Here is a 23,321-nt window from a genome sequence, read left to right as displayed (position 1 = left end):
GAGCCCAAAGAAACCTTTCCTCCTCACAAGCTGATTATCTCAGGTACTTTGTCACAGTGAGGGAAAGCTGACAGACACAGCCTCTGATGGATGCTCTTTCCAGGCTGGAAGACCTAAAGAAGGAGGGCAGGGTCCCTCTGGATGTAGAGGCTCTTCTTTGTGAAGAAGTTTGATAAGGACCTTGATGATTCTATTCTTAATGGTATATAAGCTTCCTGGCATCGGAGAAATGAGACCTGGCTAGTGGAATCAAAGCCTCCATGTGCTAAAACTCAACGCAAAGTGGATCAAGGACCCAGGAATTAAACCAGAGACCATGCACCTATTAGGAGAAAAAATGGGCCCAAATCTTGCTTTGTGCAGGATTAGGCCCCGACTTGGCCCCGACTTCCTTAATAAGACTCCTATAGCACAAGAAATAAAATCAAGAATCAATAAAAATAGGATGGATTCAAACTAAAAAGCTTCTTCTCAGCAAAAGAAACAACCAATGAGGTAAACAGAGAGCCTATAGAATAGGAGAAAATTTTTTTACCATCAGATAGAGCACTAATCTCTAGAATATGTAAAGAACTAAAAAAATCTAACTCCCCCCCAAAAAAAACCAAATAACCCAATCAATAAATGGGTCAAGGAACTGAACAGACACTTCTCAGAAGATAATATACAATCAATCGACAAATATGAAAAAAAATGTCAACATCTCTATCAATTGGAGAAATGCAAATCAAAATCATTCTAAGATTTCATCTCACCCCAGTCAGAATGGCAGCTGTTAAGAATACAAATAACCATAAGTGTTGGCCAGGATGTGGGGGGAAAGGCACACTCATGCATTGCTAGTGGGGCTGCAGATTGGTGCAGCCACTCTGGAAAGCAGTATGGAGATTCCTTGGAAAACTTGGAATGGAACCACCTTTTGACCCAGCTATCTCACTCCTCAATTTATACCCAAAGGACTTAAAAAACAGCATACTACAGGGACACAGCCACATCAATGTTTATAGCAGCACAATTCACAATAGCTAAACTGTGGAACCAACCTAGATAACCTTCAGTAGGTAAATGGATAAAGAAACTGTGGTACATATATACACAATGGAATATTACTCAGCATTAAAAGAGAATAAAATCATGCATTTGCAGGTAAATGGATGGAGTTGGAGAAGATAATGCTAAGTGAAGTTAGCCAACCCCCAAAAAACAAATGCCAAATATTTTCTCTGATATGTGGGTGCTGATCCATAATGGGGATGGAGAGGAGCATGGGAGGAATGGAGAAATTTTAAATAGAGCAAAGGGGGAGGGAGGTGAAGGCAGGGGGCATGGGAGTAGGAAACATGGTGGAATGAGATGGATATCATTACGCTAAGTCCATGTATGAAGACACCAATGGTGTGACTCTACTTTGTGAACAACCAGAGCCATGAAAAATTGTGCTCTGTATGTGCACTATGAATTGAAATGCTTTCTGCTGTCATGTATAACAAATTAGAGTAAATAAATAAATTAAATATCATAAAAGAAGCCTCCCCATGCTTAGCAGTGATGTTTTCTCTATGCGTTACTCTTGAACCCTCCCAGTGAAGGAGGGATTATCCCTCCCATTTTACAAATGAGGGGATTGATGTTCAGATATATGAATTGATTAAAATAATACACCCAGTGAGGATCCACCGGAGGCTTCACTCCTAACATAGAACACTTACTGTACCTAGGACTTAGGCAAGTGAGAAGTTCCGTAATCAGTCCTCACTTCTTTGGAAAAAGGCTTGGTCGTCAGTCTCTGGGGCTACTGGGAGGTGGTAAGACCCTTCAGGAGGCAAGGCCTAGTGGAAGGAAATCAGGACACGAGGGCATCCCTTTAGGGGTACTGGGACCCTGGCTCCTCTCCCCCCACCTGCTTTCTGGATACCACTAGGTGAACGGTCCTCCTCCATCACGTGCTCCTGCCATGAGGTCCTGTCCCACCACAGGCCCAAAGAAACTTGGCCAAGTGACCACAGACTAAAACCAGGAGCCAAAATAATCCTTCCTCCTTTTAAGTTGATTTTCCTCAGGTATTTTGTGACAGCAATAGAAACCTGTCTAATACACCCTCATAGGTTTTTTTTTCCTTTTGCAGCTGAGCACACCGTCAGCAGAGGAATTTATCTGAGAAACTGGGGATTTATTTCTTACAGTTCTGGAGGCTGGAAAGTTCAAGGTTAAGGGATCCACATTTGCCAAGGGCCTTCTTGCTGCATTACCCCAAGGTCAAAGGCAGAAGGGCTAAAGAACAAGCAAGAGAGAGAGCGGGGAGGGGGCTGAACCCATCCTTTCATCAGAACCCCACTTCTGTGATAACTAGGTCCTGCCTCCATAGCACCACTAATCCGTCCACGAAGGCAGAGTGCTCCTGACCTGTCCACAATTTAAAGTTACCGTCACACAACACTGTTGCCTTGGGATGAATTTGGAGGACACACTCAGACCAATGCACATTCAAGCCAGTTTTTGCCAAGCAACCAACAACTCCTAATTCCATGGCTTAAAACAGAAAATATCCATGATTGCTCCATCTGTGGGCAGATGGGTGGTTCTGCTGGTCTGGGTCAGGCTTGGCTTGATCTTGGCTGGGCTTGCTCAAGTATTTCCATTGGTCAATCCTCAGGTCCCTTCAGCCACATCGTACTGAGAAATCCTGATGGGAGAGATTGCAGAGTCACTTGGGTAGAGGGAGAATTCGATGATTCCTGTAACCAGTCGTCCGTGGTGAAACACGGAGTAAAGCCCTTGCAAAGCTGGGGATGGAACCCAGGGCCTCACGCACGCCAGACAAGCCCTCCACGGCTACAGCTACACTCCCAGGCCCAAGTAACTACTTCTATATTGAGTCGAACTAGGTCCCTATCGATGTGGCTGCAAAAATCTCCCGTCATCCTCAATGACTCCTATGAGCAAGGTTCCATCATTAAGCCTATTTTACAGACAGATCAACTGAGGTTCAAAGAGAATTTGGGAACTGGCTGAGATAGTTCCTTACGGACAGGAAGCATAGGATGCAAGATTGGAAGTCAGGTCTTTGTGGCATGCCTCTGGAATAACATCTCTCCCCCACCTCTGGCCCCTCTGCCCAGGCTTGAACCAGGTGGCATCTGATTGCTTCCAGCCTTGCTCCCGGGACTGGCCACTTTTTCTATAAAGGGCCAGAGAGTAAATGTTTTCCGCTTTTCAGGCCATTTGATCTCCGTGGCAATTACCCAACTCTCTGGGTGTGGTGTAAGAGCAGGCCCAAGGAGCAGACTGATAAAGGGGCGTGGCTATGTGCCCATCAGACCTTATTGACACCCGCAAATACATAGGCCTCAGCTTGCTGGCTCCTGCTTCATTCATCTTCCATGACCAGCCAGAGGGAAACTGGCTCCAATGTGACCTTCCTGGCCTAAAGGGACTCTGCAGCGCCCCCAGGATCTGACTGTGGTCTGCAGCCCTGGAGGTGTGTGAGGACCCTGGACCAGTGGGGTCCCCATCACCTGGGAGCTTGCTAGGAAGGTAGAGCCCAGATCCAGCCCAGACCTGCTAAATCGGACTTGAACTCTTGGATTCACACTGCAGCCTGAGCAGCTCGGTGTCCAGACCCCCATGTCCTGGTCCCTTCTCCCCCCGTCCTGCCTTCCCATCCTGTCCTTTGCTCATGAATCCTTCTCCACCCCTCCCCCACCCCCCACCGCCAGGTGAACTAGAAAGCACCTGGGCGTTTGACCTCTTCTCCAGCCCAGCTCGCTCTGCTTGGTCCATGCCTGTCCATCCTTGGACCTCGACTTAGAGGGTCTGACCCCAGAACCCCCACCAGAAACAGTGCCTCCCTTCTATTTCCACGACTGTCCCCTGCCCGGGACCCCCTCCACACACACACTGTACAAAAATGACTCCTTTAAAGACTTGCGAGAGGCTGGTCTGTGTAGGCGTGTGTGTGTGTGTGTGTGTGTGTGTGTGTGTGTGTGTGTGTGTGTCCTCAACACCCTGGGACAGTATTACAAAGCACACCCACCGAGTTCCCCCTACCTGCTACTCAGCCTGCGGTGACAGGTTTCCCTCTGAGGCCCTGAACTGTCCACAGAGGCTCCGAGATTCCATCTCGGGCTAAACCTGGTGATTTTTTTTTTTCTTTCTTTCCTATGGGCCCATGTTTACCATTTGGAGAGCGCCCCAGGGCCCGAGAGATTTCTGGACCAAATTCTTGAGCTCTGAATTAGCCACAGGCTAAGACTTGAATCGTGGGTGAGGTTAGTGGGTGGGGGGTAAGGGAGAAGGAGGGGGAAAGGGCAGAGAGTTCTAGGTAGGGAAAGACCTGGAGGGAGAGGGCTGGCCGTGTGGCCCAGTGGTTAGGCACCCGTGGGTTCAATCCCTCCTACAAAAAAATGGAAAAAAAAAAAAAAAAAAAACTCAAGACTTGAAGAGAGAATCCCAGGTAGCACCCCTGCTGGGCTCTGTCTTTCCCCACCTGCACATGGAGCCTATTGTGTACAAATAATTCTCCCCAACTTCCTTTCGTGGAAAAGCTTTTCATAAAGGTCGCTGAGGCTTCTGCCAAGAACCGTGAGCCAGGAGGATGAAAGCCCGCCCCGAAGGTGACACGCCGTCTAGAGGTTTCTACAAATTCCTTTATTAACACAGCAAGACGGAAAAGAACAAGGTCCTCGAATGACCTGGATGATGCAAAGCGCGAACTTACTCCAACTTGAACTCAAAAGACAAATACAGGCCAGGCGCAAGCCATCCGGGCCATGGAAATTTGGCGTGATTAAAATGCTTTCTAATCACACAGCAATAGCAGCCGAGAGAGAGATCTGGTTAACTCTTTGGTCTCTGTTATTGGAACACAACTTCTGCAGCCCCAAGACCGCATCATAACACAGTTTGGCATCAGAAGACACGTATTTAACCACAGAACAGAGGAATGTTTTAAGTCAGGTGACTGAATCAAGGCACTTTTCTTTTTAATTAAAACAAAAGGTGCTAAAATATTCCTGAATACCTGGATCTTCAAAAAAACAGATTATATATATATAATTTAGCTGCACATTTGAGTCTCTTTTCTCTGTAATATGATGGCATCCTCTCTACCCTCTCCCAACCTATATTTGCATTTCCCACCCACTCATTTGCTATGCAGATATAAAATTATAAACAGACATGTCTAAGTCACAGACAAGTGATTAAAAAAAAAAAAAAAAAACTAACACCACGATGATAACATTGAACTTGGTTCCCTCCTGAGGGGACACTGGGAATGTGGATGAGGTCCATTCGCTCCACCACCGGAGACAATTGTTATCCAAGTGGCTAGAGAGGAGGAAGCATTTTCATCACGGTCAAAGTCATATGTTACCCAAGAGCCTCTTCTGAGAGGTGGCAGGAGATGCTTTGGAAGCATGCTCATCCCCTCCAAGTGCAAAAATGTTAACTTGGGTGGGAGCCCTGGAGTCGGAAAGGGACAGAGGCATTCAGGAGTCAAGACTGACCGGAACAGCATCCTCCGCAGTGGGAATGGCACCAGCCTAAGACGTCTGGCCCTGAGACCCAGCACTGTTCATGGTCACCGACCAGGACTCTAAAGGGACAGGCTAGGATCCCACGAACAAAAACATTAAGAATAATTTTAATCCAACAACCAGATACAAGAAAACAAGTTCTTCTGCAATCCTTCTGATGACTCATCTGTAAACTCCAGGGGCAAAAGAGGTTTACCACAAGTCCTCAGGAAAAAATGCCAAGTGGTTTGACAGAGGCTCTGGTTAAAAAAAAAAAAAAAAAAAAAAGGCTTTACTTCAAAGTTCCTTCAGGAAACTGAAAGTTAAGTGTTATCTGTGGCCACGTTAATTTTTTTTTTTTACAATAAAGCTTAACTCTGAGAGATAGAGAAGAACTGAAATATGGGACCCCCAACTATATATAATACCACCACGTCCACGACAAAGAGTAGGAACTTATACATACTTGGGGGAGTGACTGTGTTAAGACAAGGGTCGCAAACTGGTGGCCCTCGGGCTCAACTAAATGTTTTGGACATTTAAAAACATTGATTTAAATAATCATGAAGTTTTTTTAAAAAAAAAATAGCATTAAAAATTAAAAAAAAAAAAAACCCTCCCGATTTCTCCCTCCCTTTTCCAGCACAGAGCTGAGCCACGCTGCCCCCTTCTCAGTAGGCACAGTCCCTACCCCTTCCTTATTTACTTCCCTCCCTTGTTCCCGCAGGCTGCTGAGTTTGCGACCCCCAGCTGGAAAGAGCATACCCCTAAAAATGTGTTTCCTACCTAACCCAAACCTCTCCCGCACCCTCTGATGGTCCTCCTCTCCCTCCTGCCCCCTCTGTCTCTCCCTTCCACCTTGAGCCTGCCTTCCTGAATTCTTCAGATTTCTCTCTGCTCACTCACATTCTGCCATCCTGCAGCTCCAGATTCTTTTCTTGCAAAACCCATCTTTTCTTGGTCCTCAAACATTCCAGGAAGGCTCTGCGCCGGGTCAAGTGGGAGTTACTGAAGGGTGTCTTACAAAGTGGCCCAGAGATGGTGCTCGACCACGGAGCCACATCCCAGCCCTTTTTTATATTTGATTTAGAGACAAGGTCTCACTGAGTTGCTTAGGGCCTCACTAAGTCACTGAGGCTGGCTTTGAACTCATGATCCTCCTGCCTCAGCCTCCCGAGCCACTGGGATTACCCCCAAACATTTTCTTGGCTCAACAGTTTTCTCCCTATTTCTGCAGAGCCTTCTTGTATGAGAATATTGATATATAAATCTCCAGTACCAAGCATACACCAAAAAATGTGTACATTTCAGATGAGGGATATGATGGAGCCCTAATAAAAATCCAGAATTGAACTTAATGTAAATGCCTTGGGCCACCATCACACCTGGCTAATAGGCCATATTATTTCATTTGTACACAGTACATGTTTTGGATCACTAAAATTGATCAAAATTGATCGAAATCTCTTTAAGTTTTGGTTACCATGTACAGAGAATAATTGCTCAGCATATGGCATTTAAATAAAACATTAACATTTTTAAAGTCACAAATACAATGCCCATTAATTTAAAAAAAATAAAATTTAAAAACCTTGAGGATGGATGAGGTTTGGGGTAATTTACCTGAAATAATAATAATAATAATATAAAAAACTACAAGAATACTACATTACCAGGTTTATACTTTAAAATACTATTAAGATAAAAAAAAAAGCTACCAACTTAGCTAGAAATATCTGGAAAATTTAGTTTTTAAAGCTTTATATTCCACCCAATAGCCCATTGTTCCCCACTCCAGTAGACTTAATGACTACAGGGGAAGATAGGGCTTGAGTATGGAAATCATGTTTATATAAATATATAGATATATAGACAAGATCTACTCTTGGCATTTATTTTAAAAAGTAAATTAAAAAAAAACACTGTGCAGTTTATGTCTTTGCAGGAAGCTGTAATTCATTTCTTTGCTCAATGTAGTACCTCATGAATTGACATTCGCCTCCAAAGCTAGAAAAAACCCTTGGGGTATCAAAGAGAGTGGTCCCCAGAATAACCTTAAAGAGACAGCGCACCATTTGAGGCTGTTTCTCTTTCAGTCCAAGGTTGAAAAGGATAAAAGAAGCCCATGTAGGTCTGATGAGAAGGATGCCCTGTAAATCATTTATCCACAAGGACTTCCCACGGAGGTCAAGTGGGTCCGCGAAAGAAAGGCAGCTTATGCAACTCCCCCAAAATAGCTCAGAAATTAAACAATGATCCTATTCATGTAACTATTTCTGTCTTGCAAACTTTTGCCTTTAAGAATCTAAGGAAGTACATGTCTTTTTTTTTTTTTTTTTTAAATCCCAACTATAAGGCTGAGACTGGCTGCATTTCCAATCGGTGCTTCTTAGACCACTCTAACCTTGAACTGCATTTGGGAGAAAAAGGGAAAATCTCAAACCCAGCTCTCAAATCCCTAGCTGCACCATTCACCCAACCCTGTGATATCTGCACCCAAAGAGAAAAAAGAGCAGACGGCTGCTGTCTCTCCTGCTCTCCCTCTAACTTATTTCCTCAGCTCTTTACGGGCTCTGCCCTGGGACTGGGAGTCACTGATCTCTAGGACAGATCCCAAGGTACTGATCTGTATGTGACTGTTTTGCAAAACCCAAGCTGAATCAAGAGCCATCTCAAAGCTGACCCTTTGGGACCATGTGGGCTTCCCCGGGCAAGCAAGAAGAAACTTTCAGCCTCTAGCTACTCAGAAAGACACCCTTGAGGAGGAGTTTGCTTCAAAAGCCTTATAACCCAAAAGGGTTCAGCCAGAAGCAAAGGCTGGCCAGCCATCTTTATAGGCAAAAGACCCAACAGTCTCTTTCTCAAGATCCAACACGTTTTATGCCTGCACCAGTGTCAATTATGTATTTTGTTGCTGCTCTGCCTTGTGCTGGCTCACAGTAGGAGCTCAACAAACTGGTGTTGACTGACTGGTACCCAGTGCAGCTCGTAGCCTGGGGGCATGTGAAGCAACTCGTGGCTGCTTGTCAAAGCTGCACAGGTTTTCATAATAAAAGTAACTGGCCTTCCTTTCAGAGGCAAGGCTTGGTGCTCCCACCACAAAACAAGAAAAGTGATCAGCATAAAGTGCTACTTGCTCTGGAAATGCCTCTAACCAACTCTTGACGGCCTTGCCACATGGAAGACTCAATCATTGACCGTCCTATCAAACACCTGTGATTGCACCATAAGATACATTGATATTAATTTGAATAGAGAAACAGAATACTAAATTCTGCACTAGAACTTCAGTTGTCCCTAAAGATTCAGAGAGTTTTCTTCCTTTTTCTTTTCTTTTTTTTTAAATTCATTTGGGAACCTAGTTCCTAGCAAATAGGTCTGTCATAAACATTTGTTAATTTAAAAAAATCTGGGTGCACTGAGGTCTGTCTAGAAGCCGACTGAGGGAACTGGCTTTGAAGCTAGTTTTTGCTTTCTCTTTTGGATTTCCCTGGGAACAGATCTTTCTACAAGATTCCACACAGATCACCCTTGTGGCCAAATCTCAACAGCTGCAGCTGGGCATTATGCCAGTTTGTTCAGAACTGTCCTGCGATGTTAAGAAGATGCAGTAACTATATTCGGTTGTGGGGCCAGGGGTGACATCTAAGCCACCAAAGCCTGTGGCATCCTCCAAATTGTCCAACACAGTCATCTTGCCTTTGGCTTCATCCCTACAGTCACCAGAAGGAAAGGTTTTAGGAGCATTTGGTCAAGTGCAAGTGCTGTCAAGGTTCAGGGTTCATCTTCAGGGAACCCCTGTGTGCGCTGACTCCTGGCTGGGGGGCACCTGGCAAGGTAGCGGGGACCCCCGTAGGCCTGGAGAAGCTGTGGCAGCCTTCGCCACGTGGACAGCAACCTCGCCGCTGCAAGTTCGCGGGCGTGTGGGTCGAAGGCGGCCAGAAGGTCAACCGGGGCAGCTTCACGCAGTACCTTGGGCAGCGGGCCCACTTCGGTGGCCGCCCCGCCGGGGCCCAGGACACAGTGGAAGAGCGTGTGCCGTCTCAGCAGACAGCCCCGAAGGAACTGCACCAACTCTTCCAAGCACTCGCTCAGGTGCGCCTCCTCCCAGCCGTGTGCGGGGACCCCATCGCGCAGCAGCACCGTCAGCAGCACCGTCTTGAGCACATATGAGGACAGGATGCGTCCCCACTGGGTGGCAGCCACCGGGTCCAGCCCGCGGGCACCCAGGTCTCGCAGAGCCTTAAGCAACTGCAGGCACTTGAGGTAGCAGGCACCTGGAGGGGCCCGTTCCTGCAGCCAGCCCAGGAGCTTCTGCTCCTGACGAGCTGTGTTCACACCCCATAGTGCCTCAGTGCGCAGGCCTCCTGGGAGCTCCAACAGGGGCCCGACGGCTGAAGGTGGCGGTGGCGGTGCCACAAGGAAGACACCGTCGCCCAGATGGACAGCGGGGATGAGACGCACAGCCATGGAAAGGCGGCAGCAACCGTAGTCGGTGCGGCAGGGCAGGATGTGGAGGGTGGGAGGCTGCTCCAGGCCGCCGGGGGTCAGGCTGACGCGACAGCGCCCCTCCAAGCTGTAGCGCACGGTAGCCAGGGAGCGCTGCAGGTGCGACTGGAACCAACGCAGCACCAACGCGGCAGAGAGATGGCGCCGCCCGCGCACATCCACGCAGAAGCCGTCCGCGAAGGGTTTGCAGTCCCGAAGCCATTGGCCCCCGGAGGTCCCCGACAGCGAGGGCGGCGCCTTGAGGGCGCATACGAAGCAGCTGCCGAAGGCAGGGGCTAGCGCGGGCTCCGTGCCCAGGCTCCGCGGCTCCAGCGCCACCGGTGGAGGGAGGCGCAGGGGCACCAGCACGTCGAAGCTGTCGGGGCGGCGGATTTTATGCTGCTCGTAGGAGCTGCCCACCTGGATGAAGTCTCCGCGGAAGGCCAAGGCCAGCGCTCCTCCAGGGATGGGACCCGGGGAGCCCCGCGCACGGCCAGCCCTCACCAGCTCGCCCACGATCCGGCTCACGTGCGCCTTGCTGTGGCCCAGCACATGCGGGGACAGGCGCACCTCGTGCTCGTAGTAACTCTCCAGCAGGATGCTCAGGCCGGGCTCTCGCAAGTGTCTAGGAGCGAAAGGCGAGTGGCCCGCCAGGCGAGAAGAGCCGGGCAGGAAGCGCTGCCGCACCAAGTGGCGACAGCGCAGGAGGACGTAGCCGAGCAGGAGCAGGATGGCCACTTTGAGCAGCGGGAAGCCGCTGTCCGCGCCGTCGGGGGGCTGGGCCGGGGCGCCCGCGCTTCCCCGCAGGACATGGTAGAGGCACACGAGGGCGGTGCACAGGCCGGTCACCAGCGGCCAGAAGACGCGCAGGTTGAGGGTGTAGTGCACCGACATGCCGGGCGCGCGGGGCCGCGGCGGCCGGGCAGCCCAGGGCGCGCGCCCAGGAGGCGCCCCGAGCCCAGCCGGCGCCCCGGGCCCAGCATGCGCGCGGCCACCCGGCGGCCCCGCGGCGCCCGTCTCCTCGGCTTCCGCGGCGGCTCCCCCGTCCGCCGGCGGGGGGCCGCCGCCCTGCAGCTCGGCCTCCTCTCCCAGCTCAAGTTTTCCTTCCAGCTGCGGCCCGCCCTGCACGCCCCGGCTCCCGGCCGCGCCCTGCGCGCTGCGTCCGGCCCGGCGGCCCTGCCCGCCCGGCGCCCCGGCGCGCCGCCCTCGGCCAGCTTCTGGCCCGGTCTGGCTCGGTCCTACCGCGGGTGGCCCTCCGCGTTCTCCGGCCGCTGCCCTCGGCGCCGGCGCCGGCGCCCGTTACTCGGGCCGCGGGAGCTTCCTCTTCCGAGGGGAGCGAGGCCAGGCCGCGCCAGGGGCGGGAGGAAATGCCGAAGTGGGCAGCCAGCCGAGCGCGCGGCGGGCGGGCGGGGTCGGCCCCCTCCCGGGCCCCCGCCTTCGAGCGACGCCGGGCGGCGGGAGGGACTTGTGGACGCGCTGGGAACTGGCCTCCCGCGGGCCAACCCGGTCCTCCCTCGGCGAAGGCAGGACTGGGAAGGCCCTGATTCCGGGGCGGCGGCCTCGCCGAGGAGCCTCCGAGTCGTGCTGTCAGGCCCCGGGACCGGGAAGTTGAGAGGGAGAGAAGCGCTCGCAGCCAGACTGCCCGGTCCTCCCCCAGTCCCCACCCCCAGCTCTCCCAGTGGTGGCGTGGCAGGCCCGGGACGGAAGTGGCCCCTGCCTTGTGCGGCTGCCCTTTTTTTCCAACTGGTGTTCGCTGAACACCTACTGGGTGCCAGGCGGGAGAGGAGGTCCTGGGGAAAGAGCGGTTGACAGAGGAGGCTTCTGCCCTTCCCCTGCTAAAAGAGGGGATCAGAAAAGACAGGCTCCTACAGCCAGAAAATGCTCCCAAAGAAAGAAAAGTGTAAGAGAGAGGGAGGAGGTGATGGTGATGGTCCTTTATGAAGCCCCGGGTCGCCGAGGCTGGCATTGGGTCTGAGACAGTAAAGAGTCTGGAATAATAACCATAGTTTATGCAAAGGGCTTCCTGTGTGCTATAGTCGCGGTCACCCAGCTCCCTTTAACGCTAAGAGATGGGTATGATTATTCTCCCCGTGTTTCAAATGAGGAAACTGGGCTCAGCCTGGTTCAGCTGCTTGCCCAAGGTCACACAGCCTTTGCAGAGCTGTGTCTGGAACCCAAGCAATTTGGTTCCAGCAGGGAATGTCCCTTCTCCATCTGCTGGGACTTCATCTGAGTCCTTTGTGAGGGCCTACACTGCAACTTCAGTTCTGGGAAGCCTGTGTAACTTCACTGCAGGGGGTACTCCCAACAGTAACTCGGATTTATTTGAATAATCATCTTTATTTAATCATATTCATTGTGCCTTCCTAACCCCCAGAAGGAGAGTGAGGGTAAATGCATTAAAGAATAACGGAACCCAGCCGTGATCTGGATAGGTGGCTCTGGGATTAGGTCCAAGAAATTCTGTGTTGAGTCACTTAATGCTGAGCAGATCTGCTTTCAAATTTCTTCTTCTCTACTCTTAGCTAGGAGATCATCGTTCATTAGCCAGAATTCATGAAGTTGCAAGTACTGAAACAGAACTGGCTTAAGTGGGGGGGAAAAGCATCATGTTAATGGGTAAGTCCACAGGGAATCTCTTTCAGGTATAGGTTGATCTAGGTGCCGCCATGTTCCAAGTTCTTGTTTTCTCTCCACCACTTAGCTCTGTTTCTTCTACGAGGATTGTGCTCTCTGGCAGTTCCTCTCCAGATGCTCTGCTACTGCACTCTCACATTTTTCTTAGTGCAGAGGAAAACAGAGCTGGGCTTTCCTGAAAATTATAGCAAGTGTCATGCCTGGGGATAATCGCCTCGGATCAATGTGAAAAGCAACCAAGCAAGAAATGCACTGCTTTCCCTTGCATGCCTGTGCCCTTACCCTTTCCAATTCTCTGCGGAAGCCCTAACCCCCAAGGTGACTGTATTTAGAGTCAGGGCTTTTAGGAGTTAATTTGGTTTAAATGAGGGTAAACAGATTCCAAATCTGCTAAGGTTGGTGGCCTTAAAAGAATAAGGAGGGACTGATCTCTCTGCACATGCACTCTCCAAGGAAAGGTGAGAGGACATAGCAAGACCTGGCCACCTACAAACCAGGAAATGAACCTTCCCCCAAGCCAAACCTCACCAGACCTTGACCTTGGATTTCCCAGCCTCCAAGAGCTGTGAGGAGATAAGTTTCTGATGTGTAAGCCACTCGGTCTGTGATATTTGTTATGACAACCCGAGCTAACTAATGCAGTTGGGTACCAAACCCTGGAACCAGGACATGGGGTCAGTCCTGCCTACACTGTGGGTGGGGACTTTGGAGAAGGGTGTCCCCCAAAGACAGTCGTGGTGCTAAGGCTGGGAGGACGAGGGTAGGATTCGGGGGCATTGTGAAGAGAACAGGGTCACCTCATTTGGTTAAGCCCTAACCTTTCTTTGCTCTGACCTCCCCGTCTATAAAGTGGGTGTGACATTAACAGTGATTAATTTTTTTCCTTTGCAGATAAGGTGGCAGGCCACCTCCAACCGTACAAATAAGGGCAAGACTCTAGATCAGAGGCCGGTAGACACTTTTTTATAAAGAGCCACAGGATAAAATTTTTAGGTTTGTGGGACAGATGCGCTCATTAGGAATCCTCCCGTCTGCTTGGGTGGCCCACAAGGGCACACTTCCAGTGACCCACCTCCTCTAGCCACACCCTACCTGCCTACTTGGTGGATTAATCCACGGATTGTGACAGCTCTCAATAATCTAATCATCTCACCTCGAAACGTTCTTGCACTGCCTCACGCATGAGTTTTGGGGGGGACACCTCCTATCTAATCCATAAGCCCAGTCATTAAATTTAGGGCCCACCCTAATCCAATATGACTTCACCTTAACTTGGTCACCTCTGCAAAGACCCTATTTCCAAATAAGGTCACAGGCATGAACACCAGGAGTCAGAACTTGAGCATATTTGGGGGGTGGGGGGACGGACACAATTCAACCCATTATCGTGACTGCAGATAATACACAAATGAGCGTCAGGGCTGTTCCAATAAAATTCATGGACGTTGCAGTTTGAATTCCATAACATTTTCATGTGTCATGGAATATACTTCTTTTATCATGCTCAGCAGAGTAAGCCAATCCCCCCAAACCAAAGGCTGAATGTTCTCTGATAAGTGGGTGCTGATCCATAATGGGGGGGTGACATGGGAAGAATGGGGGAGCTTTGATTGGGCAAACAGGAGAGGAGGGGGTAGGGGGCAGGAAAGATGGTGGAATGAGACGGACATCGTTACCCTAGGTACATGTAGGACTGCACATATTGGGCGACTCCACATCGTGTACGACCAGAGAAAAGAAAAGTTGGGCTCTGTTTGTGTACGATGAATCAAAATGCATTCTACTGTCACATCGACCTAATTAGAATAAACAAACAAGCAAATAAATAATTCAAAATATAGAAACCATTTTCAGATTAAGAGTCGTACAAACACAGACGCCAGATTTCTTCCTGTCGTCCGTAGATTCCAACTCCTGCCCTAGAACAGGGGACAAGAGTGGCAGAGCGGGAACTTGAACCCCCAGCACCGTCGAGCTGGCAGATCACAGTGGACCACCAGCCCAAACCCAGATGTGAGAAATAGACTTCTCCTTTGTTCAGGCTAAAATAATAAATAAATAAGGAAAACAATAATGCATCTAAAATCAATAACTCTTGTTAGAAGAATCAGTGTGTGGGAAGATCAAATGAGCTAGTCTTAGCAGCTTCTGGCATCCAAGTTGCCACTTTAGGGAATCTTGGTTACACCTTTCAATGGAGCCATTTCCCACGCCTGCAGTGCAAGCCAACGTCATCCCTCACCTGCCTGTTTCAACCGTCTCCTGCGTGATCTCTCTGCTCACTCTTGACCCCAGAGTCTCTTCTTCATTTTTTTTCTTTTGTACTAGGGATTAAACCCAGAGGTACTTTACCACTGAGCTACATCCCCAGCCCTTTTTCTCTCTTAAGTCAGGGCCTCACTAAGTTGATTAGAACCTTTCTAAATTGCTGAGGTTGGCCTCCAACTTGTGATCCTCCTGCCTCAGCCTCCCCAGCCACTGGGATTACAGCCATGCACCACCAAAATGGGCTAGCCTCTTCTTTACACAGCGGCCAGAGGGGACCATGCAGCTTCTCTGTTCAAAAACCTGCCACACTTTCCATTAGCTCTGAGCAAAATCCACGGGTCTCCCCATTTGGCTGCTTAAGGCCCTGCATAAAATGGCCCTCTTCTCTTGCACCCTCCCCCTCCCTCTCTGCTACAGCCTCCCTGTGGCCTCAGGAACCCACGCTCTCACCTGCCTGTCCCCTTGCTGGACCCTTTGCCCATAGCTCCAACCCCCAAGGACTCATGGTCCACCCCCCTACTTCCTCACATCTCTCCACAAAAGCAGCTTATCCAACAGCCCTTCTCTGCCATAAAACAGCAGCCCGATACCCTGCTCCTACGCCCTGCTTTATTTTTCTTGCAGGCTTCTTTCACCTTCTGCCACATGATACCGTTGTCCCTCCTTGTCCACAAGTTCAACAACCATGCGCTGAAAATCGGTGGAAAAATAAGTAGCTGCCCCTGTACTGAACACATGCAAGCTCTTCTTGCTATTGATCCCAGAATAGTGCAGACCAACCATGGGCAACAGCGTTTACATTGTGTTAGGAATTAGGAGTGATCTCGAGGTGGCGGGAGGGGTGTGGAGGGTCTCCACGGCAGGGGCCTGAGCATCCTCCAGCCTCAGCATCCACAGGGATCCCTTACCCAATCCCGCCTTGGAAACCCGGGACCACTGTGTATCTGCGATCTGTACATTTACTTCTTCGTTATCCTTCTCTGGAATATAAGTGCATGAAAGCAGTCGGTTATCTATTTTCCTAGTCTCCAGCGCACCCACAGCTCCTGAAACAGCACCCGGGACGTGGTCATTCTAGGTAACCAGAGCCGTGCATTTGCTGAATGACAGGGTTACGCTCTAAGAGATGCCTCGTTAAGCAATTCCGCTGCTGTGAGCGCATCGAGGCGGGTGGTACTTACCCAACAGAGGGCTGCCGCAGCACCAGGCGGAATAATCTCAGGGACCCACCGCGGTGGATGCAGCCCATTGGGGACAGTAACTGAGGCAGCCCGTGGCTGTACTTGCTGAGTGAATCGGCTGCCTGTGGATGGAGCGATCAGTGGCCACACCCCGGGGGTTGACACAACAGGAGTGTCTTCATTCACAGTCTCAAGAACAGAAATCCGAAGTCCAGGGCTGTACAGGGCTGAGCCCCCTGGAGGTTCCAGGGGAGGATCCTTCCTGGCCTCTACCGTGGTCTGGTGGCCCCAGTGCCCCTGCCTTGGAGCTGTCTCGCTCCTGTCTCTGCTTGGGTCCACACAAGCCTTCTCCTGAGACTAGGTCTCCTTTACTGTCCCTTATGAGGATCGGACTTGGGGTCCCCTTGGGTAATCCCAGGGTTCTCATCTAGAGATCTGTAATGTAAGAATTCTGAACTCAAAGATCCTTCATTTAATTACGTCTGCAAAGTCCCCTTTCCAAACAAGGTTATGCTCAGGGCCCGCTCACAGGACATGGACGCTTCTTTCCTAAGGGGACACAATTCATGTCCCTCCACTGAGTGACGGATGTGTCACTGATTTTGCCTCCTGCCATCGGTTTCCATAGCTCACTTCCTCCTCCAAAGGGATCAAGGTACAAGCTTAGAACTTGGGTCTGGAAGCTCTACGTATGCCACGGAGCAAACACAAATTCCTTTACTCCCCACGTCTGTGGGTTCTTAGTGTTGCCAGGCAGAGGGGAAGGGGAAAGAAAAGAGGGCACCCTGAGTTTATAGAGTAGAAGGGTTCACGGTGGCACGTGGGTGGATGTGGAAGGCAGCCACTGCCCCTCCCACTTCTAATCATTATTTCATTGAAACCCACTGGCCAGGCGCGGGGGGCGCTCGCCTGTAATCCCTAGTGGCTCGGGAGGCTGAGGCAGGAGGATCACAAGTTCAAGGCCAGCCTCAGCAACTGAGCGAGGCCCTGAGCAACTCAGCAAGACCCCTGGGTTCAATGCCCAGTTCAAAAGAAAGAAAGAAAGATCTTTACTGTCTAATATTTGCCAGGGCCTCTCCTAGGTTTTAATTGCTCAGCAACTGTATGCACACAGATCCACCCACCCCTCCCAGCGTTTCTGATATCCCGGAGGCGTGTCCCGTGGAAGGAGAATTGGAAACTGGGGAGGGGAAGAGAGAGAGAGAAGTGACTCATTTCCCGCTGGGCAGCCAGAGGAGGCTCACGGGAGGTGACTTAGGATGGGGGCTGAAATGACACTGTGTTTGCATATGTCATGGACCGTCCTGGAGACGGGACTTCCCACACAGCATGGGATGCTCAGGACCAGCCCAAGGAGGAGGTGCTGTCATTGATGCCAGCTCACAGAGAGAAGAAGCAGATTCAAAGTCCCGCGACTGGTGAGCCCGACTCCAGAGCTGGGCCCTGAGCCCCCGGGCCCCACCCCCTTCCCTCACCTTGGAGGATTTCCAGGGGACAGCGAAGGAGCTTTCTGGGAAGGCAGGGGACTTTCTGTTCCTGTCCCTCTTGCCTGCCACGCGGCGAGGGGCTCAAAGGCACCTTGGTGTCCCCAGCAGCCGGTGCCCTGCCTGGTCCTGGCTAGAGGTCGGTCCCGTGGGTGAATAAACAAACGGGAGTGTGACCAGCAGAGACCCAGGCAGGCCACTCGGGGGGTGGAAACTAAACGTGCACGATGCTGTGGCCCAGGACCATGTGACGACCAGCGGGGGCAAGAGGATGCTGGCCCTGGGACGGCGGCGGAAGTCTTGAGTCTGTGACAGGACACGGTGGCCCCCTCCCTGGCCGTTCATTCCAGCCTTGTCCCAGGAGCCCTTCCCTGCCTCTGGGGCTGGAGAGCAAGACACGCAGTCGCCAGTTTCCTGGTCCAGGGACAGGAGCCGCCGGGGACCCGCTTTGCTAGTGTGGCTGGCGGCAGATGCAGGGGAGCCTCTGAGGCCACAGCAGCCCCACGGTGGGGACCCAGGCAGCAGCTCTCCTGGTGGCCGAGCTCCTCCATCCCACTTTTATGGACGACAGCAATGTCAACGCTGATGCAGGGGTTTCTGAACACTTACTCTCCAGGGGCCGGGCCAGAGAAGCCCGTCACAAAATTGCCTGACATGTCACTCTACCCCCCCCCCCGTGCCACCCAACAGTGGGTGACAACTAAGTGACCCAGGCCACTCTTCTCTCCTGGGGAATCTGAATGGGACCCAGGAGCCCCGAGGAAGCAGAATTTGGAATGCAGCCGAGGTCATGAATAGGGAGAAACTCTGGAGTGGGCAAAAGCTCTGAGGCAAGAGACATGGAGACAGGGCAGGGGAGAGGAGGAAGAAGGAAGAAGAACAAGTCCTCCGTGCCATGTGCGGGCACCAAAGCTCCTGTGGTGCCTGTCGCCCTTCCCAGTCTCCAGGGCCCAGTGAGCAGCTGCTGCCTGTGTTCCCGTGATCTTCCTGCTGGGTCTGAGGTCAAATGAATCAGTCTCTTCCTTGCAACTCAGACTCAGGGATGGGAGTGGCATGAGGTGGGCAGGCCTGTCTGGTTCCTAGGAAACAGAACCCCAGTGTCAACTTGGACTGGGGGACAAGCCAAAGAAGTTTTGCAGAAAACGGGGCTGGTTCCTCTGTCTCCAAGAGGCTGCAATTCTAAACAAAGAAGAAAAAGGACCCACAATTTAACTGATGGTTCCTTCCCATCTCCTGTCATTCATAAGTCTGATATGCCTATTTAACTGATGGCTCCTTCCCATCTCCTGTCATTCATAGTTCTGATTTGCCCATTTAACTGATGGCTCCTTCCCATCTCCTGTCATTCATAGTTCTGATTTGCCCATTTAACTGATGGCTCCTTCCCACCTCCTGTCATTCATAGTTCTGATTTGCCCACAGGGCACTGTGGAGAAACCAGAGTTCCTGCACGTCCAGCCCAGTCTGCACACGTGTGGGGAGACTCCTGATCAGTTGGCACCTTGCAGGGGAACTCCTCTTGGTCTGTGGCAGGGATGGTTGGAGCGGGATCTTTTCAATGTGCAAACAAGAGTGAGCTGTCACCAGGGGTAGCCTGGTGGAGGAGCAGGCAAGTAACCAAGGCCCAGGACTAACGTGGAGCCAAATGGACCCAGGGTAACCTCTAAGCTGGTCTGGAACTCAAAGTTTCCTGGAGGAGGTATCCCCTAAGCTGGTCTTGGAGATAAAAATGATATTTGCCAGATAAAAGGGGATGGAGAAGGGCACCCTATGCAGAAGTCCCTTCATGGGTAGATCCTGGAGAAATTAAAGTACGATGTGGGGGGAGATGTTGAGAGATGAGGCTAGAGAGCTAATCACGAGCCAGGTCACTGCCGACAGATGCACCATGCTGTTTGGTTAGATGTTCTTGACTGCAAGTCTCAGAACACCTGGGATCACCTAATTTAAACAACGAGGACGTGTTACAACTTTCCATGACAGGAAGCCTGCGGGTCGATTTGGTCCCAGGCTTGCTTGATCTAATGGCTCAAGCATGGCATCTGGTTCCTTCCATCTTTCTGCTCTACCATCCACCTGGTTGTACAATGACTGCCATGGTTCCAGGCATTGCATCCAGGCACTGAAAAATCCATCAGAAAATGTACCTGGCACCAGACTTGGTACTGTAGAGCTGTGGCTGTCTGTCCCTTGGGTCTCTATTTCAGAGCAAGGAAATCTTTTCATAAATCCCATCATGTAGCCACACGGCTACAAGTAACAGAAAAGGAGGTTGGGAAATTAGTCATCACCCTACATTCCAAGTATAATGATAATGGGCTTCATTATCATTAAAAGGAAAGAGAATGAATATTGAGAAACAATTATCAACCTTGACCATAGCAAGTGACCAACCGTATCTGCTCTGTGGGCTGTTATCGGACCAGTTACTGTACTAGTTGTAACTATTTGTGCAATTACTAATTAAATGTTTGTCTTTCCAAAGATACTGTAAGTTTTTTCTGAATTACTAATCCTCAAGTGATCGACTGAGTGAAAGAATGAATCAACCTTATTTCAGAATTCCCCCGAAGCATCCCCGGGTTGATTAAAGAGTCTTTCCCTAGAAAATGCTTCACTCTTAGGGGCCACTGTCTTTATAAGAGTCGTGAAAAATGAAACCAACATCAGTCAAAGGCAGGCTTTGTTCTGGCAAAGATGAAGGGCCCGGAGAGAGGTCATGAGGCTGTGAGGAAATCGAGCGCCAAGAGGATGGTGTGATGTTGAGTGCAAGGCCGTGAGAGCCACAGTACACACCTCCGTGCAGTTAGAGACCGAGGACCCGATCCCCCACCTGCTCTGGTCCTGCTAGTTGGAGTCATTTTCTGGACGCTGACTTCCTGCTGACATCGTCGGGTGATGTCATGGGGAGAAGCTGGATAGGGCCAAAGAGGCTCGGGGGTGAGTGGCACCTAAAATCACAGAGTCCAGAAAACCAGGTCTACCAGGACCCCTCTGCTCTGTCCCCTGGTGGCCTCGTGGGGGGACACAAGGACCAGCCAACCTGAGCCCTTACTCAGGGACGGGCTTCATATAATTTAACTGGTTCCACCCTCACAGCTCAGACCAACTTCAGAAGAACGTTCTGGCTTCGTTCCTATTTTACAGATAGGGAAACTGAGGCTGGCGGGCTCTGTTTTTGCCTGAGATCAAATAACCAGAGAGTTGCCGAGCTGGGGTTCGAACCCCTGCCTCGCAGGCTGATCACTTCAACCCACCCCTGGCTCTGCTTCAGGTCAGTTTTCCAAATTTCTGGGCTCCTGTGTGATGGTGTGTTTTACTGTCTGGGGCAGAAAAAATAAAAAAATAAATAAATAAAAGGAAACATAAGACACACGAAAATAATGTTTCATAAAGCTCAATTCACCGTCTCATCTTATAGAGCAGGGACATCTCAAAGCCAGCGCTTAGTAAAAAAAGAAAATCGTATTCGGTTCCAATGACCCTCGCTGTGTCGTCCCGGGAGTCTGGATCACACATTCTTCAAAACCCTTTGACTTCAGATTGTGCACTTTGCTGTGTCTGAATTAGACCTCAGAAACCCATAAACACATATGGAATTCTAGCGAGCGATGCGCTTGCTGAAGTGTTGAGTGGAGAGAGAGAGAAACAGGGTGATAGAAGACCAAGTCAGTTAAGGGAAACCTGAGTGGCGAAACCTAGGCAGTGGGTAGCCTGTGCTTCCTTCACGATATTTTCAATTTCTCTGTAGGTTTGGGGGGGGATTTAAATGTGATGTCAGAAGGAAAAAAAAATACACCCCACCTGCTCCAAGAAAGGAGCTGGAAACTGGTATTCTGTCTCATGGACTGTGGCAGGCACATTTTTCCCAGCATTAAAACCCAAGTTTCATTGTTTGAGCATCTAGTGAAGCCCAGGAGCCAAGCTGTGGAGTTGGCACCGACCTGATGGGGTTAGGTCCAGTTTGACTGTGGGCCCGACGGGTTATGTGCCAGAGGCTGGGCCTCTACTGCAGCATTATGAGGTAGTGGGACTTTAAAAGGCGGGGCCTAGTGGATGATAATTAGGTCCGGGGCTCCAGCCTTGGGAATGGTGAGTGCTTGTCTCTTGGGGATGGTCAGTGTGGTAGGAGAGGATTACTTCCCTTGAGAGGAGACTGCTATAAAAAGAGGGCAAGCCTGCCCCTTCCCAGGCTCTTGCTTCCTGTCTTCCTGTGTGACCTCTCTCATCTCTTTGCATGTGTTTCCAGCTTATGATTCCATCTGTCATCAGCCCTCACTGAAGCCAAGCGGATGCTGTCACCATGCTCTTAGATTTCCACAACTGGGAGCTAAATACACCTATTATCTTTATATATTTTCCAGCATCAGGTGTTTTATGACAGCAACGCAATACAGATGAAAATTATATCTATATCAAGATGCTCACCGTGTGTGACAATGCAGGCCAGCTCATTGAATAAAGGGACAAATGAGACCACCCAGCCCGTTCATAGCACTCTCTCCTCACCCCAAGGCTGAATTCCAATATGGTAGGGGCCATGTGATGAGGTCTTGGGAAATGAGGAACTGCGTACCTGACAGTGGTCCTGTAGGTTCACATCACCTGGTGGCATCATAGCTATCTCAGTTTGCGTAAGTACATTCTGTGACATTCACACAACGACATTGTCACCTGACTTTGCATTTTTTAAAATATATCTCCGTCATTAAGCTATGCATGACTATGACTTAGATCTATGGGGCTGGAGTTGGGACTCAGTGGTAGAGCACTTGCCTAACAGATGCGAGCCCTGGGTTCAGTCCCAGCATGACCAAAAAAAAAAAAAAAGTAAATAAACAAATAAATAGATAAATAGATTAGCATCTGATATGATTTTACCACAGTCATTAGGAAATCACTCTGGGAACAGCCAGCAGCCATGTTGGAAGGACACTCAAGCAGCCCGAGGAGAGACTCAGTGAGGAACTGAGGCCTCCTGCCAGTGGCCGGTGCTCAGCTGCCTGGGGTGTGGTGAGCCACCTGAAACAGCTGCTCCACCCCAGCTGAGCCTTCAGAAGACTGGGGCCCCTCTTCTTTTGGGGCCCCTTCCTCAGATTCCCAGAGCACCCCAAAGCCCAGCCCTGGATTCGTTGCAGCAGCTGATCTCCATAACTGGACACTGTCCTTGGAATGTCATTGAACTCTTGGGCCCACCTCTTACCGTCCCACAGAAATAAGTGGGAGAGGGGAGTGAGGAGCGGGTTGGTGAGGAAGACAGTGCTCATGCCCAGCTTCACACGAGCGTCCACTTTGACCTGGACAGAGAGGGACCAAGGCTGCAGCAACTCAGAAAAGACATTAGGAAAGTTGGAATCTAATAATGAACGGATTGGGCTGGGGCGAGGCTCGGCGGTAGAACACTTGTCTTGAATGTTCAAGGGCCTGGACTTGATGCCCAGCACCGCAAAATAATGAGAATGATGAAGAGGAAGAAGAAATATTGGAACCCTTGGCCTGGAAAGGGTGCCTGGGGTAGGAATATCCATCACTTTTGGGGGGGAAGGGGGTTGTCTTAATCTCTCCAGGTCTCGGCCATTTGCAGTTTTTCTATTAGGATCAAACAGAGACGCCTGGGCCCCAATTCCAGCCGCAAAGTTTGCAGGTATCTGTACCTCCCACACCTTTCAGGAGTAAGTGTTGGAAAGGAAAACAGAGCGTATGGAAACGGGAGGAAGCTGTGAGGGTCTGGGGTGCAGGTGTTCTGC

At 50.6% G+C, this 23,321-nt stretch overlaps 1 protein-coding gene across 1 annotated transcript; it reads right to left on the bottom strand.

The window, feature by feature from the left end:
• Positions 1-4,626: 4,626 nt before the first annotated feature.
• Itpripl2 (ITPRIP like 2) lies at positions 4,627-11,652 on the bottom strand. Its single transcript, XM_005323707.5, has one exon. It carries the CDS (start codon positions 10,896-10,898, stop codon positions 9,291-9,293), a length of 1,608 nt encoding a protein of 535 aa, XP_005323764.1. The 5' UTR covers positions 10,899-11,652; the 3' UTR covers positions 4,627-9,290.
• Positions 11,653-23,321: the final 11,669 nt, after the last annotated feature.

Source organism: Ictidomys tridecemlineatus, chromosome 10, assembly GCF_052094955.1.
Source record: "Ictidomys tridecemlineatus isolate mIctTri1 chromosome 10, mIctTri1.hap1, whole genome shotgun sequence".
NCBI lineage: Eukaryota > Metazoa > Chordata > Mammalia > Rodentia > Sciuridae > Ictidomys > Ictidomys tridecemlineatus.
Note: the sequence above shows the minus strand (reverse complement) of the source record. Positions and strands in the feature narration are given on the sequence as shown.